This window comes from Cydia pomonella, chromosome 28 (assembly GCF_033807575.1).
Source record: "Cydia pomonella isolate Wapato2018A chromosome 28, ilCydPomo1, whole genome shotgun sequence".
In the NCBI taxonomy this organism is placed as follows: Eukaryota; Metazoa; Arthropoda; class Insecta; order Lepidoptera; family Tortricidae; genus Cydia; species Cydia pomonella.
In genome coordinates, this window is record NC_084730.1 from 2,774,060 (window position 1) to 2,791,475 (window position 17,416).

The window sequence follows — 17,416 nt, forward strand, 5'->3', positions numbered from 1 at the left end:
CTCGATATCGGGGCCGACGTTGGCACCGAAGTCACGGCCGATGGTTTGCCGTCCGTAGTCAGGATAAGTGTAATAAGAGAATAAGCCCGAGTTTAGAGTTGGGCATTAAGGAAAAGGATATATCGTGCACTAATTGTAGCGCAGGGGCTAGTGGCTCACGAAAGGTTTTCGCATAAGGAATGTAATATTAATGATACCTTCATTTGATCGTTTGTTTCTTTAATTAGGATCTTAAATAAAACTTGAATTTTATTTGGAGAAATGGCTCACCAAGAAATGTCAGGATTTTTAGGGTGATGTTTTTTTTATGATAGAGGAGGCAAACGAGCAGACGGATCACCTGATGGTAAGCGATTACCGCCGCCCATGGACACCTGTAACACCAGAGGGGTTGTAAGTGCGTTGCCGGCCTTTAAGATGGGAGAACGCTCTTTTCTTGAAGGTTTGAAGTTCGGCCTTTTGTCAAGATATTCCATTTTTTCTAATGACATCCCTAAAGAGAATAGACAATTTCTCTTTTGTACACAATCGTTTGGTAAACAAGGCATAATACCTATATCATTTCCGGTTTTGTCAAATTTTACGAATAAAGCGATTGGCGCATACATACTTAGACAAGCAATGTTTTTATTTTTGGACACGTACGCTACTGCTACCTGATTATTTAATTTTATATTACATTATGTGTTTAGACCGCCAAAATCAACTTTTGTAGCTCGTTGAGATTCCTATATCTGAAGATTTGTACTGGAGTTGGGCCATTACAGAAGTTTGAAGACCCTTTATACGGTCGACCGGTCTGGCGTAGTGGGCAGTAATCCTGCCTATGAAACCAGGATTCGAACCCGACCGAATCCTGGTAAGGGCATTTATTTGTATGATGAACATAATATTTGTTTATGAGTTATGGGTTTTTCTGTAAGTATAAGTACATTTATCTATTTACGGGCTAGATTGTCCCCAATTATTTATTTATTCATATGCTTTAAATTGATTCTTGAAGCCCGGTTTTCGCATATTTTGACAATGTGCGCGCCACAATAACCTTTAGACTTCGCGTAGATAACATCGGAGTTTCAGTCTTTTGTGCGATACGGAAGCGTGTGGCCTAAATCCGTCATCACCTTGTATATGTAAAAGATCATTATATCAAGAGAACTTTTAGGGACTTAGGCCTTTGTGATATTCAGGATAGTCTTTTGTCAACCAATCAGGGGCCAGGGTATCCGCGAGCCTAAATGGGTGGCATATTAAAGAAAGGTATAGTTGACGTATAAATTCCATACAAATTATCTTATTATCATTTTTAAGGATTAAGATTAAGGCAAATTAAGGATCTTGGGTTCCATTTCTCCAACTTGGTCTCAAATTTTGACCCAAAAAAGTCATGGAAGCGACTCCCATTTGTCTTTCGAATCTAGAGTGGAAATTAGGCCTTATTGGATTTAGTTATTTCATGAGAATGGTTTTATCGTACTTATAGACATAACTAAATAATATGCTTAGAATACATGTTTACCTATAGAGAATATACTCTGATATGACGTTAACACAGAGATTCATCTATACATTAAAACAGGTGCCATACACAATATGTGAATTTATTTCGAGACCAGACCAGATAGACAAACTACTTTTAGCTCGGAATTTTTGAAAAATTTGGCTTGAGTGTCATGCGTCTAAAATATAAAATTCAAAAATGTATTCTGCAAATAAAGGTAAAACCCATACCTCTTGCGTCGATTGATGGTCCCTATTGACATTTCCTTCAAGTATCCTTTGTATTTTTATAACTTAATTGTTAGATTTTTATATAAACTACTGGCTCTGTGAGCTGTAGACCTCGCAAACCCCCATGGCTCCGCCATTTTGAAAAAAAAACTGAAAACAGAATCAACGAAAATACATATTTATCGTCGAACCTGTTCACAAACATTCACGAGAATACGTTGAGAATTTTGACCTGCAAAGAACATCCGGACATACGAAAGCATTTTTAGTCAAGCTGAAACGGTAACCTTAATGGTAAAGAGTATGCCTTAAGGCATTAAGTCCGCCATTTGTACTTTTTTGTACTGTGCAATAAAACTTAAATAAATAACCTTCGCTGACGCTTGGTCAATTAATGTGCTAAACTTCCAACAAACGTCTATAAACATGTTACGTTACGTGACAGCTACTCCATTTAAAAATGACCTTTCATACGGGACATCATTCAACGCGAGAGTATAATTCAAAAATGTCAAGGTCATTTATCTTAGAAGTGTGTATTAATTAGCATATACAAAATGCTTTACTACAAGGGTTAAAATGAAAGTGCAGGACTCGTGCGAAATCGCCTTTTCATACAAACGTGGTCCTCATGTTCCTCTCTGAACATTAACATAATTGAAAATATTTTCACTCATTTTTTTGTTTATCGACTATGCACATATGGACCTACGTTTGTTTTTTTTTTAATTTTTTAATTAATATATGACTTATGAGCGTTTAAAAAGTTGTATGAAAACTCTTTTTCGCTCCAAATTTTTACAATAATAAAAAAATCGAAAAAAGTCAAACGTAGGGGCATGTAGCTATTGTTAATATACAACAAATTAAAAATATTTTCCATAATGTCAATATCCGGAGAGGAAAATGGGGACTACGTTTGTATGAAGAAGCGGCCGTCCCCTTTCCTCTTAAAATGAAAAAATAACGCACGCCTAGTTTGTTACTTGTTACTTCACCACGAAACACAAGCGTGTAGCGTGTATGAAACAAAACAAACGCTAAAACTCTCATTTGCCCTCTATTTCACTTCCTTGGCCAGATATCGTGTCCCGTGTCACCTTCACACGAATGCGTAGCATCCAGCGACCCGCTCGACATTTGACTCGAGATAACTGATAGGACGGTCAAGTTTCTCGATAAGTTACGGTCTTTCCTCGCACTAGCGTGACATTTGCGAAGCGATGGTGAACTTTTTTGGCGCCAGATGTAGCTCCAGGATCAAGGACAAATCATACAGCCGATATGGTTGTTTAGGCAAAACTATTGTCTGTTAAAATAAAAGTGTAAACAGCTTTGTCAGTAGAAAAAGGCGCAAAAAACGCGCCTATATTTTTTAATTTTGCCGCTTTTTTCTACTGACGGAAATGGCTTGACAGACTATTATAATAATTATGAAAGAGAAAATACAGGAATTATGAATACTCTGATTACTTGATTAGATATATTGTTAAATGTAACCATTTCTACCTAGTTTTGTATTCTATATTTTGCCAAAACTGTCTCTACGTTTGATATACAATGTTTGGTACCATAATATGCACATTGAGAACATTTGGTAATTATTTTATTAAGCAAGTTTAATAAAAACTGATTAAGGTATTTAGGGGTCATCCATTAGTTACGTCGCACGAATTTCTAGGTTATTAACCCCTCCAACCCTCCTTGTCACACTTGGTCACATTTAGCAAACCCCTCTCCCCCTGGTGTGACGTCACACTTTTCGAATTAGGTATTACATTTACATGTTAATATTTTATCTAAATATTTTTAATAAAATGAATATTAGTAATGTAGTAAAGGTTAGTTCACCTTATTTTAAACAAAAAAAATCTATCACCCAAGTAGAACGTCGTCGCAGAGCCATTTCCATTCCCTATCTATTTTCCATTAAGGCATTCCCGTGGCATACCTCCGTGATGGAATCCTGGGTATTGCATTACAGAGCAACAACACAGACGAGTTTAGACTTTATACTTACGTTTTATGGTTGCTTTTTGAGTGTGTATAGGCTCTGTATGGGCGAATGCTGGCGAGTCGAGTTCTTTCAAAATTTTGAAAAATCCAAATTCTAGGGCTTTGATTTCACCTAAATACCATAATGCCAAAATGGTTTTTTGGCCTAAATTTCAACTAACAGCGTATTCAGGTTAAAAAATTAGATATGGATCTGACAGTGTCAAATGTGACATAACTTTAAACAAAAACGTCACTTTTGACACTGTTGACACTGACAGATCAGATCTAATCCAGATTTAAGTAATTCATAACCTATTATTAAAAATAGAATACGCCTGTTAGCCCGAAAAGGCGTAAATGACAAATCTTTTCCTTCCATAGAGGTACAATAAGTATAGAGATGAAATGGTAGAGCCGGCAGATGATAGAACGAAAGGCTCTTATGGAACTTTTAGTAGGAGTAGCAGAGAAAGCGCTATGATTGTTTGTCCTTGTCACTGATTCATTTTTTTTATTCTCCATCGTAAATTTTAGTATGGCAACAAATAACCCGACCAAATGACGTAATGACGTAGATTGTTTTTGGTATGTTGTCAGGAATTAAATAAAATAGGAAAAAAAGTTCAGTGTTGTCACATCTACCAACTTTTGGGTAGATCTACCTATTTTGCCTGCGTTCTACCTATCTACCTCCCTCGGCCTGAAATCTACCTGTTTTTCAAAATGGTACAATTGTAAGTAATTCTCAATACATGTGACGGAACATTACTTAATTTCTACCGAATTTAGATTCGATGTAATGAAAACTTGCCAAAGAAACAGATTATACAAGCAGATTCATTACCTACAAGCAATGGAAATCCTCATTTTTGTTTAGATTTCTTTAATAAACACGTGTACTAATATCACAATATTAAATACTCATAAATAATTTGAAAATTTCTATACACATTTTTAATCATAACAAAGCCTCGGACAGACAGACAGACAGACAGACAGACGGACATGGCGAAACTATAAGGGTTCCTAGTTGACTACGGAACCCTAAAAAACGTACTTGCTATTAAGTGGTACATCTACCTGTTTTTCATTTTAAAACCACCCATTTCTACCTATTTTTGCACCCTGTTCTACCACTTCGGCAAAATTGTATGTGACAACACTGGGAATGTTCAAACGTGTTTTTATTTTGACGCATTACGTATGTTCTGTCCCTTACGGGCGCACGCGTATAGCACATCTAGTTGATCCTATCATCTATGTTTCCTTCTTTAAATGGCTGAATGTCATAGGGTGATTTCTATTAATTTGTCACTTCATAGCAATTAGCGATTCCTAATAATAAGACTGGCTTGTTAGTTTTATTCGCTCACGAAAGACGCTGCGTAAGACAATTTCGTGCTTCGAATTTGACATTTAAACGAGATAGCGCTGTATCCTCTTAAGGCCCAGCCATAGAAATGAAAAATCCAAAATTTGCCACTGGAATTTGAACCTATAGTGCACGGAATATAACTGATTTTATTTTGTTTGAAAATTGCACGAAACAAAACAAATGCAACTCTGTCCTAATTGAATATGATTTAAATTTTATCGAACTGAATAAGTCCTATAGGTAGGACCTTGGGCCTTACGAGGGTATAGCTCTATACATTTTGCAGTAACTCTGATTGTCAAAAGTTGACGTTTGACAATTCAGTGACCAAAAAACATATGGCGCAGTACAGCGCCATCTGTGTTGGATGTCAAAATAAGGGGCACGTTTTTTTCTTACACTTTATACCTCTCTAACTAAACTAACTATTGTGGCGCAGTGACCCAAAGAGGGTCTTGGCCTCCAAAACGAGAGAACGCCACCTGTCCCGATCCCGATCCTGTACGTGCCATATACCTCTCTACACAATTCTCTTTCATATTATTGACTTTGCCTATACTGTATGTGCTAATATAAATACAGTTTAAGAGAGGTATGGGCTCTGTGAATGTCATCTCGTTTTGTGTGGTAGGGCACAGCACAGCGGATGTCGTCCCAGAACTAGAGTAGAGTAGTGTTGTGTTCCTGCCGGTAAGGTTGCCAGACCTCAACTAGGGTGCGGAATGTTAGGGTCGGCAACGCGCATGGAACTCCTCTGGAGTTGCAGGCGTACGCAGGCTACGGAGACTGCTTGCCATCAGGTGGGCCGTATGCTTGTTTAACACCGACGTAGTATAAAAAAACAGTAACAATTAATGTCACACATTATTAAATAAATCAGTCACGGAGCCACGGAGCGCGATTTTTATTACACTTTTACTTTTGTCTAGACAATTTTACTTTTATTCAGTTTCAATTATGACTTCCGTTGACTAAGACGGCTGTGTTTTTGGCCGAGAAAAATGGTCGCTATGTTGTGTTTAAATATGTTTTGCATTTCTGGGCGTGGTCGTGGTGGTTAGTACAGTGTTCTACATTATTAGGACTCCTTATATATGATGAGTTGATGATTTGATTTGACATAGTTATCATGAGTTCCTAATTATCTCATTATTTATACGACGACCAGTTTGGCCTAGTGGGTAGTGACCCTGCCTACGAAGCCGATGGTCCCGGGTTCGAATCCTGGTAAGGGCATTTATTCGTGTGATGAGCATGGATATTTGTTCCTGAGTCATGGGTATTTTCTATGTATTTATAAATATTTATATATTATATATATCGTTGTCTAAGTACCCTCAACACAAGCTTTATGGAGCTTACTGTGGGACTTAGTCAATTTGTGTAATAATGTCCTATAATATTTATTTATTTATTTATTCTTGTTCAATTTACCTGCATTTTTTTAAGTCGTGTTGTAAAAATAATTTTGCATGTATGACTCCATTTTTTTGATGAATATAAATAATTGAATAAGAATAGTCCCTACGCCAATTTTTGGAATTATGCGAAAGCGGACCCGTCTCCCATGAGCCGTGGCAAAAAGCCGGGACACCGCAGGATGAGATGCACAGTTATGCAGGATGTTTATTTTGTCACCTGCAATCATTTATGGGCTAAATATATAGGCCATACCACACAGAAATAAGAAGTACATGAGTGCTCACTCCATTCATCAGTTTTGGTACCAAAACGCTTATTATTTTCGCAGTCGACATCTAGCATCGAATAGCGGAACTCTCAGTACTGCTACCTGACAATAGATATCGTGGCAAACAAAAAGTCTAATGCTCAACGATTTTCCGCTAATATTATAAACAGAGTAACCGGAACTCTATTTTCAACTCCTACGCTTACTCTGGTTATAATATTAGCTGAAAATTGAGCATCAGACTTTTTGTTTGCCGCGATATCTATTGTCGAGTAGCAGTACTGAGAGTTCCACTACTTGACGCTAGATGTAGACTACGCTACGAAAATAATAGTATTTATGGTAACAAAACCGTTGTATGCAGTGAGGACTCTTGGTCTTCTTAATTCTCTTTGGCCATACTGAGCAACTTTCACTATGGAACCTATCCCGAAATCTTGAAAAAAAAAAAATATTCCCATAGAAAATATCATGGTCGGATCAGACAGCCAAATTGTATGAAGCAGCAAAAAAAATTTCTTGATTCCGGGGTTGCTCAGTATGACCTATATATTTATGAATATGCACCCCGTAAATTATTACAGGTGACTAAATAAACAATGTAGTGACAGTAAATTTACATTTCAGGTCAGAAGATGAGCGATCAGGAGCAGGCTAGGTGCTCTTCGAGCGAGAGCGACAATTTTGAGAAGATCGACTCCGAAGACTTGCCTGAACAGAATGTGAGTGTATTATTTATTTATTTCAACTTTATTGCACAAAAGAAAACTTATTGTCGTATAAAAGGTGGACTTAATGCCAAAAGGCATTCTCTACCAATCAACCTTAAGATTATTACTCGATTATCAGACTGATACAATTCCGCACGCTTCTCCGTTGCGTAAGCAGGACAGCGCTATGTTTGTCCGACCGAAACTGGATTTTTTAGGTCATGAATATTTTAGTATATTTTACTTTACATATTTGTATGGCTTCCAGGGCAAGCCAGGGTTCACCGTGGGCGAGGACGAGGACGAGGGCCCGGCGAACGAAGGGGGAGACTTCTTCCCCAACGCACCCCCTCCTAATCTGAAACCCAAGCTGACCTTAGCCCAGCAGCTCGCGTTGGCAGAGAAGAGAAGTAAACTCAAGTAAGTCACAAAAGATATGATATATTTATTAGCACAAAAAAGTTACATGATCTGGCAAACACAATTTTTTCAGTAAATAAGAACAAAAAAACTGTACTCAGCCATTAACCTTTTGAACGCCACGCCTATCGTACGCGGCGCGTAATCGTGAACCTTGTCGGTATGCATGAAGGTTGATATTGGGCTGTAGCCGCGCCCGTCATATGACGTCTGTGGCGGTCAAAAGGTTAATTTTGGGTGCTAGTACTCTGACTCTCTCTGCATGTCTTTGTTTGAAATGAGACAGGTCCTTGCCAAACTATGGAATATAAATAATTGCGCTAAAAGGCTCACTCATCTTGAAGTCCCGATGTCATACTATTACTACACTAAGTAACGCTGATTTTTCAGTGAAGCCTGGTAAAATTTAAACTAATTAAGGGCGACACGGCGACTTTTTGCAGCGATTCAGTAGCGGACAATCGCAATACTCGCGATATATAATTCATTCAGGCCAGGCGCTGCACCCTAAACTTAAAACATACGAGTAGATGGTAGGATCGTATGGATGTGACAAAATTTAAAAAAAAACGTTTTAACATTCCTGACAACATAACAAAAACAACCTACGTAATTTGGTCGGGTTATCTGTTGCCCGTCATTAACCATACTATAATTTACCGTGGCGAATAAAACAAATGAAACTGTGACAAGGACAATAAATAATTACGCTTTCTCTGCTACTCCTACTGAAAGGTACATAAGGCTATCCCGTTCTGTAGATTCATGACATGAAACCTGTGCATGAAACTAAAGATCCAGTGCCCTCCACGGAAAGTAAGTAAAGAGGCAGGAGGATTTCTGAACTCGGATAGCTGACCGGCCCAGCCCTCACGATAGTGATGTGCGTTATCGATATGAATTTTATTTTATCCGATTTTGCCCGGTTTTCGAACTGTCTCCATTATAACAAGCGAGAACCAATGTCTTTAACTGTGATATCGATTCAATTAAATGTGTGAAAATATAATACATGCGCCTGATATTTTGCGAATAAACTAACACGAATTTGAAAATGAGTTATGTGTTATCATCAGGCGATTTTGCGTCGTTTACAAGGTTATCTTATCACTGACGAAGCGTTCAAAAATTTTATACTACATCGGCGGTAAACAAGCATACGGCCCGCCTGATGGTAAGCAGTCTCCGTGCCTATGGACGCCTGCAATTTCGGAGGCCTTACATGCGCGTTGCCGACCCTAACACTCCGCACCTTCGTTGAGCTCTGGCAACCTTACGTACCGGCAGGAACACAACACTATGAGTTCATAGTGTTATTTGACTGCGGTTTTCTGTAAGGTGGAGGATTATATTATGTTATGCTAGTTGCGACACTGTAAAATGTAAGCTACTCCAGAACTTTTTAAGTTACTGCCTGCCAGGTTAGATAGTAATAACACTAATAACGTCTACTCATTAGCATTAAAACTCATGATGAGACATGTTGAATCTGTTTTGATTATTTGGCGAGGGCTTAAAATCTGTTTGCGAATCCCTTATTGTCTTTTGAACTGTTTTTTTTTTTTAATTGTTATGACGCCGTTAACATTTAGCTCCATTGGAAGCGTTTTTCGAGTGATTTATTAGAATGTTATAATTATAAGGACTAGGTGAACCGAATAGTTGGCCAAATATTCGTTTCGGTAAGATTTTAACCAAACATTCGGCCAAATATTCGTATTCGGCAAACTCCTAATATAGAGTATTTATCTAATTATTAAAAATTATAACTTATTACTATAATTATGGTGAAAGTCCTTTTATTTCAAGGTTGTGTAGTAAGATTATATGTCACTTACAAATGATATATTTCATATATTCTTCTAACAAAGTTGTTTATTTACTGTTTAGCTGGTCAGTAAACAAACATTTACTAATCAGTCATATAATAATCGACTCTAATCCAATGCAATAAATATTGATTATCAGCAAATAATATTAGGATCTCTTTCGATCAAGAATGACGCCATCTGTACTACGTTAAAACAATTAGTCATATCTGTCTATGAGTTTCATAGAAACTTACGCTTTTTTGGCTTTGCACTTCTGAGTTGCGTTAGTAGGTGCCAGAAATGGCGGTAAATATGTAGTAGGTATCTAACCTTCGAGTTTAAAGCACGTTCGTGAGACCTAGCTCGTCATTCCGAAAAATATTAAAAAAATAATTTTATATTTTATAGTTCTGTACGACGCGAGTTCTGTACCAACGTAATGTGTTCATATTAAAGTGAAAGTGTTTTGATAAACATTCAAAGTGCGTGCGTTCGAAATTTGGCCCGGATTTTGGTTTGTTTACTTTTTTTCAATGTTGCCATTTTTTAATTAGTCAAATTAGGGATGTGCAAATGACGTGTCGATATATTTTCGCGAAAAGTTGATCATGAGTCATATTCTCATGTTTGATAAGGATCATCATAATGATATACAGTTACATATCTATAGTGGATATGTTCTATGGGCGTGTAGTACTATTGCATAAAAGATAAGAATAATCATCAAAATAATCGTTATCGCTGTTATCAGTTCGCGAAACTAGTATCAAATGTTTAGTATATATAGGCTGGTTTTATGCTATATGCTACAGATAATAATATAAAATATACAGTTTACGAGTTAGGGTTTATGAGCAATTTGGTATATTTATTATTAATAAAACTTAAATCTATCATTACAGGTTTAGCCTAATGCGATAGATACAGATATGATATGTTAGATATGTATTCACATTTATCAAAAATTATACATAGGTATTTCTTGATCCTGATTTGTAAAGGAATTATAGTATCTGGTCAAGTGGTCAATCATTGCTCGCCCAGCTCCCTAAAGTACTTATTTAAGCTAATGTACTTTAGCTTAAATACTTTATAAAACGATCGATATTATTGAATGTATGATTATTAAAAATCTATATAAAACCTAATATTATAAATGAATTATATATATATATAATTTATTTGAATCAAAAGAAGACCAAGTGGCAACCTGCCGTACAGTTTGTTGGCAGAAAAAAACTGAAATTTAAAAATATTTCTTTTAAAAATAAGCAAACACATGTATTGATGTTTTGCTGAAGGACAAAACAGTCATAGAACCAGTCCTGGTTGGTTGGTTCCTTTTTTCATACCGATGACTTTTTACTTAAGAAATCCTTACGATAAGTAACCTTTACTTATTTTATTTAATATAGTAGTATCTAATAACTATAATTTTGGATTATAGTTCTATAGCTTCAAAATCAAAAAGATCCATTGAGTATTATTTGAACATAAAGTCGGTTAATATGTCGCCGTTTTTATTCTGGTTTAAGCTGATTTAATAAGTTTTAAATTTTTTGTGTTAGTTATCTAATAACTCGTTTTAAGGTAATTTATTGTAATGAATATAATTTATGATAAATTAAAATTTATTACAGTAAAATAAATTAGGTAAGTCGATTACCGAGATTATTCATGAACTAAAACAAGTTAACCGGATCATATTTGACCCCGAGCGCTGGAAGGAGCTCGAAACATCGGGACCTAATTTAAAAAACATTACCTTATATATATGGCATATATTCAAATATGTAGACACTTTTACAGAAAGTAATTTACTGATATTTATACTGTATTTATGGAGTTGCTAAATGGCTGAGAATCAGTAATTTGCGTTGCCGTCGACCTTACGTGACATAGTTTACTTAGATGGTTACCATTGAATAGCAACTAAGTGTCAATCCAACTCCTAATAAATGGTAACTGTGCGGCCATTTATAAAAGTATTCATACCTAAATATTCGATTGGTAATTTTACGAGTCTTTGTCAATCTTAATGCATTTTTTTTAAGTGTAGGTACATTACGTAAGACTTTTTTTAAAGATTTTGTCCTGATCATACTGGATTTTTTATTGCAATGCTACAAAACTAACGAGCTATTTAGTTGTTTATGATATTATTACGATATTTTAAGTACGATATCTAAAAACTTGCATACGTGATCATTTTTTATTTTTTTATTGCTAATTTGAGCTTACAGTGAAGACTACTAGTTAAGAATCTGCTGAGCTCACAACCAAAGAACAGCAGTTTCTTAACAAATAGTAAAGTATAGTACGTTGTATTCAGCTTAATATATACTTTAATTCAAGAACATGTATAATGTCGTATGTTAAATCGTTCTCAGAAGGAGAACCGCTGTTTTTACCGATCATTTATCCGTGTTCGAGAGCGTCCTTGCCAACCGGTTCGTTACGTGAAAACGCTGTTAAAAGATTCTAAAGCCTTAATAAACTAAAAACAATTCTTTTAAGACATATAATGTATGAAATATATTTCAACGCAATGAAATATAGATTTATGTAGTATAAATCATTAAATATTTGGTAATTATTTATTTTTAGATGTTAATATTTTAATTTGTGATGAATTGTATATTGTTTTCTTTTTCTTTTAATTTTCTGTGTAGTTAGGTAGAAGTGATTTGGAATTTTTGCTATAAATAAAATTATCGTTGGAGGAGTATATTTCTACTATATGTGATTTTATAGAGAGTGTATATGGATTAATATTTATACATATTCATTAACGGTGAGATTTAGTAATATTTACTTCCTTTTAACAAGTAAATTAATGCGTAATTTTAAATAAAAGTAAAATAGAAAAATTTACTGTCTGGGGCCAGATTCGAACTCGTGACCTCTCGAAGCCACAAAAAAACATGTTGTGTTCTAGTACGAAAATAAATTTAACGAAATGTATTTTCTTCGTAAATTGTCTAATTTTGGCAAGTCATCATTCTTATTTATTCAAAAAATTGGCTTTATAAATAAAATTACCTATATTTATTAAAATTCCATCTCTTCTACGTATACCCCAATTAAAATGTTTCTATTGTCATTGTAACTTACGTTAATTAACTGTTATAATTGATAAAAATAAATAATTGTCTGGAGTGGAATACACTTCCTAATTCCTATTCCATATTTTTTGCATTTGTAACCTCTAAATATGCCATTAGAGAATAAATTGCAGGATAAAAATTGATCCTGTTTTGTTCTAACTACTAAACTATCTGGGTACCAATAACATTTCATTGAAATCCGTTATGCCTTCGCCGTGCTTTGGGCGGCCTAGGAGTAGGTACTATACTTTGTTTTTTAGCATTACTAAAAGGAAAGAGATCTTGACGTTTCTTTCTATTGAAAAATAAATCACGGCAAATATACAAAAATTAAAAATCATATGCGATCATGTACATTTTTTGCTTTCATAAATAATAGTTACTAATTTTTTTAAAGAGTTTGTCAATAAAAATATACGTCAAGATTGTTTACCTTAATCCAATAAAAGGACACGTGAAAAATTCAATCCTAGCTGTGGGAACTGGAGGCTTTGGTCACTTTTCACACCTATTTAATTTTTAGGGTTCCGTAGCCAAATGGCAAAAAACGGAACCCTTATAGATTCGTCATGTCCATCTGTCTGTCCGATTATGTCACAGCCACTTTTTTCCGAAACTATAAGAGCTATATTGTTCAAACTTGGTAAGTAGATGTATTCTATGAACCGCATTAAGATTTTTACACAAAAGTAGAAAAAAAAACAATAAATTTTGGGGGTTCCCCATTAATCCCCATACTTAGAACTGAAACTCAAAAAAACATTTTTCATCAAACCCATACGTGTGGGGTATCTATGAATAGGTCTTCAAAGATGATATTGAGGTTTCTAATATAATTTTTTTCTAAACTGAATAGTTTGCGCGAGAGACACTCCCAAAGTGGTAAAATGTGTCCCCCCCCCCCCCCCCGTAACTTCTAAAATAACAGAAATAAAAATCTGAAAAAAAATATATGATATACGTTACCATGAAAACTTCCACCGAAAATTAGTTTGAACGAGATCTAGTCAGTAGTTTTTTTTTAATACGTCATAAAATTAAAAAAAAAATTTTTTTTTCATCAAACCCACACGTATGGGGTAACTATGGATAGGTCTTCAAAAATGATATTTAGGTTCCTAACATCATTTTTTTCTTAACTGAGTAGTTTGCGCGAGAGACACTTCCAAAGTGAAAAAATGTGTGTCTCCCCCCCCCCTGGAACTTCTAAAATAACAGAATGAAAAATCTAAAAAAAAAAATATGATATACATTATCATGCAAACTTCCACCGAAAATTGGTTTGAACGAGATCTAGTAAGTAGTTTTTTTAATACGTCATAAATGGTACGGAACCCTTCATGGGCGAGTCCGACTCGCACTTGGCCGCTTTTTTTCATAGTGATATTAACCACTTCTTTTCAATTCTATTAGTACACGAATTTAAAAGCCTTGTAGTGGAGTTGTAGTGGATGGTCCGCAGTAAAATCTATACACTCACATCCTAAATAAAATATTGCAGATAAAAAAAAACACTAGCATATCTTAATTTTATTTATCTAGGCTGATTTGTATATAGTTACGTTAACTATGACGCATTCTTACTGATTGCCATTCTCATTATACAAATATATTATATAGCTATGCTTTATTCATATACACTCGTATTGGAAGGTGGAAGATTCATCTTCCGTGTTTTACGTGCAAACACTACTATTTTCTTAGCTAAACGTAGTACAAAGTCCAATACGCGTGTTACGTACCTATGTGTATAATTACATTCCAAATGTCAAGGACAATGTCAAACGTGAGATACCTAAAACTAAGCGTTTTACATCAAGCCCGTTATCTTAACGCCCTGTATATTATTATTTTGTATCTAAGGAAAAAATATAATATTAAACACTTTAGGTATTTACTTTTACTGTAGCATACTAATCACAATTCACAAGTCACTTTTTTCTTACCCAAAGTAATAATGAATTTAACTTAGTCCTTATTCGAACGAGAAAAGAAGCTTACAATAATTATTTTACTTAATAAAAATCGCCAGAAACAGATAAAATAAAAGATAAACGGTAAGGTTGATAGTAAAGGTAGGGTCCAGCTGACTACCTAAAAAGCCTTTATTGATTTTCTGCGAAATTACCGTATATGTTGAATAAATATAAAATGTCTTTGCTTTAAGTATGCTCGTAAAGACCCCTCTTTGGGTGAAGGCCTCCTCGAGTTTTCGCCAAGTATTTCTATCCTTGGCCTTCTGTGGCCAATATTTGCCAGCTGTATATATATATATATATCTCGTCGTCTGAGTACCCATAATATAAGCCTTCTAGCCAGTGGGGCTTCGTTAATTTGTGTAAGAATGTCCTACAATATTTATTTATTTATTATTATTTATTTATTATTATTATCTAACTGTGCGAGTGGAAAGTATAATGAAACTATAACTCTAAACTCTTTATTATTAAGAATTAAAAAAGGGCATATCGTTGTATCTGTGTAAAAAAATATTATTTTATCCTTAATTTTTTTGTTAAGTTATGCTGTGTAATTAAAAATGACGCAAATCAACCGAATACTGAGTAAACACTTCAGTCTTGTTACTAGCGTCGGTTCATCTGCAAGTTTTGCAGGAAACTGTCTTTATTTATATTCGATAGTCAATTAATAAGCTTTAGCTTTTATAGGGATTTCACCTAGTGTATTTTATTATAGTATCGAAAAATAACATGATAACTCTTTCCTGCTAATAGTTTAGAGAATCGACATTTTGTTAGTCTAGAAACGTGGATACAATGACGCAAATGACTTCACTATAACACGTTAACTAATTTCTTATTAGATTAAATACTTTCTATTACCAAAATCCCGGTCACGTTACAACGCGTAGTGATAGTGTCGTCTACACAGTTTAAGTAGTGTTTTTTTTACACGTTTAATTAAAGTAAGGAAAATTATAAAAAATGTCCAAGTGAAGTGATAATTGTATGAGTGTGTTTACTGCGTTTGTAAACGCTGCAAGATACGTATACAGCAGCATTATGATGAAGCGAAGGACCTCAAAGCGTTTTGTCATCGGTGATAATGAGGAACCACCGTCATGGGAGGTCGACGAGGCGACAGACGTGCTGCCGAACATGCAAAAGTTTCAGATGACACTTGAAGCGGAGCCGGAGGATGACAAACAGGAGGATGGAATACAGCAGGGCGGCAGTAAGGGATTGCTAAGGCCCCCAAATCAGACTTTACAGTAAGTTTTATTTAACTTGACATATGTATGTTAGTGTGGATCAAATCTTACAAGCTAAATTTGACTTCCCGATTTCCGATTGAGCTGAAATTTTGCATACATTACATATGTAAATCGGATGACAATGTAATATTATGGTACTATCGAACTGATCTGGTGATGGCGACAGGAGGGGATAGGAACTGTGGGATAAAACGACGTAACCTAATTGTTTTTGGATTTTTTAGAATTGTCTCGATGAGTATTAGTTGCATGTGGAAAGAAAAGTAGAGTCAGCGTTAAAAGCTTAATTGTATCAAAAATTATTTTTTTCGTAAAAACCTTATTATGTATTCAAGACTATTTTCTAAAGATAATGCTAATTGTAATGTGTCTAATATTATTAGTTACAGTAGACATGTGCCATTGCTAGTTGAGTGTAGTTTAGTAGTTAATGCTAATTATTAATAACTATTAATGCTTAGGTGTTTTAAATACCTATTGATTCACCTGGTTAGAATATACTTTATTGGAAAATTAACTAACTTTAATAAAAATCATGGCAAAATTGATATTTTATTTATTTTATTTTAGTATATGGAAAACCAACAGCGCATATATATCTAGAACTTCCACTTCTTTTTCATATTTAAAAACAGTCACACTTATTTAAGTGTGACAATATTAAATATCGCTTTCGAGTCTTTTGTTTACAGAATTTACATACCATAAAATATCAGTAGACGTTATTTATAGCTGTGCAAGCTAATGCGGGACAATATTATACTTAGTTTGTTTTTTTTAGCATTAGAAAAAAGGTAAATAATCTTACATGTCTTATTATTGAAAAACGTTTCATAAAAATCAGCAACTATTACTTATCAAAGCAAAAATAATGTCAAATGATCATATATGATTTATAACTGTTAGATTTTTGTTGAGACTTATTTTCCTAGTGTTTTTTAATTAAAAGACATGTCAAAATCGCATACCTTCTTTCTAATGCTAAAAACACGAACCATATGACAGTATTAAAGCATTAATAATTGAATATCATATTATGTCATATAGGTATATCGCATGTTTAACTGTTGTTTAAACAACCAATAAGCAAGATTTGTAAACACAGATGTCAATTGGAGAGTAAATATTTTTCCTTTTATGAAATTTTATCATGTACAGGTCTGATCAGGATGTCGATGAAGATATCGTTGATGGGTAAATAGTCGTTAAGGTCATTATTTTTGAATTAAATTTCATTTTATATATTCAATTAACTTTAATAACTGCTGTTACAAACTTCTATTAGAAATAAAATAAGTGTTGTTGATTGTTCCAATCTCTACATTTCTTTTTATTCAAA

At 34.5% G+C, this 17,416-nt stretch overlaps 1 protein-coding gene across 1 annotated transcript in view; it reads left to right on the forward strand.

Moving 5' to 3' along the window:
* LOC133532867 (acetyl-CoA carboxylase) overlaps positions 1 to 17,416 on the forward strand; it is a 134,978-nt gene that overhangs the window by 2,281 nt on the left and 115,281 nt on the right. Inside the window, 2 exon segments of the mRNA XM_061871725.1 lie at positions 7,422 to 7,516; positions 7,773 to 7,924. Coding sequence (XP_061727709.1) covers positions 7,422 to 7,516; positions 7,773 to 7,924 — 247 coding nt within the window.